The sequence below is a fragment of the Morone saxatilis genome, unplaced genomic scaffold, assembly GCF_004916995.1.
Source record: "Morone saxatilis isolate NCDOM2014 unplaced genomic scaffold, NCSU_SB_2.0 Contig16, whole genome shotgun sequence".
Taxonomy (NCBI): Eukaryota; Metazoa; Chordata; class Actinopteri; family Moronidae; genus Morone; species Morone saxatilis.
In genome coordinates this window covers 10,509,920-10,510,503 of record NW_023339718.1, presented here as the reverse complement: position 1 = coordinate 10,510,503, position 584 = coordinate 10,509,920, and the positions used below count along the sequence as shown (strand labels likewise).

General features: G+C 38.0%; 1 protein-coding gene across 1 annotated transcript in view; it reads right to left on the bottom strand.

Moving 5' to 3' along the window:
* Positions 1-243, bottom strand: part of LOC118325805 (solute carrier family 28 member 3-like) — a 12,108-nt gene extending 11,865 nt beyond the window's left edge. Inside the window, 1 exon segment of the mRNA XM_035658633.1 lies at positions 127-243. Within this exon segment, the coding sequence (XP_035514526.1) occupies positions 127-195 (69 nt within the window). The 5' untranslated portion in view covers positions 196-243.
* Between the last annotated feature and the right edge of the window lie 341 nt (positions 244-584).

Genomic DNA, 584 nt, shown 5'->3' with positions numbered 1-584 from the left:
TTTCAACAAAAGATACAAATAAAGGCTTTTTTCCATAAAATGTCTAACTGCAGGGGTTCTGAAATGTTTCCAGTTATTTTAAGCAACATTATTCAAGTCTAGGCTATATTCAAATATTTAACTTACCTCTAACTCAAAGGCTTTGTTGTCTTCACCCCTTTTTTGACTTTTGTTCTCTATTCCTTTCAGCTCCATTCTCTTCAGATATGTTCAAACACTGGCGAAACTCGCTGGAAGTTTTTTTAAGCACACCTGTCCTATCTCTTTCCCCTCCCACCCTCTTCCTGTGACTCTCTAAGTCTCTTCCTGTATCTCTTTCTCCCTGGTGTTCTTTGTTAGTTTGTAGGACACTATGGATACTTTGTCAAATGTGTTGTGACAAGGTTATTAATTTGCTTACTGTTTACTTTCTTTCTCTCTCTCATGGTTTCTTTCTTTCTTTTCATGCAAACACACACCCACATGCAAACGAACAAGTACAAACACACTCTGTCTGTGCTTGGCCAACTGATGTCTTCTATAGCTATCATCAGGTATAATGGTCAAAGGTCATTAAGGGATTAGCTGAACACACACACACACAC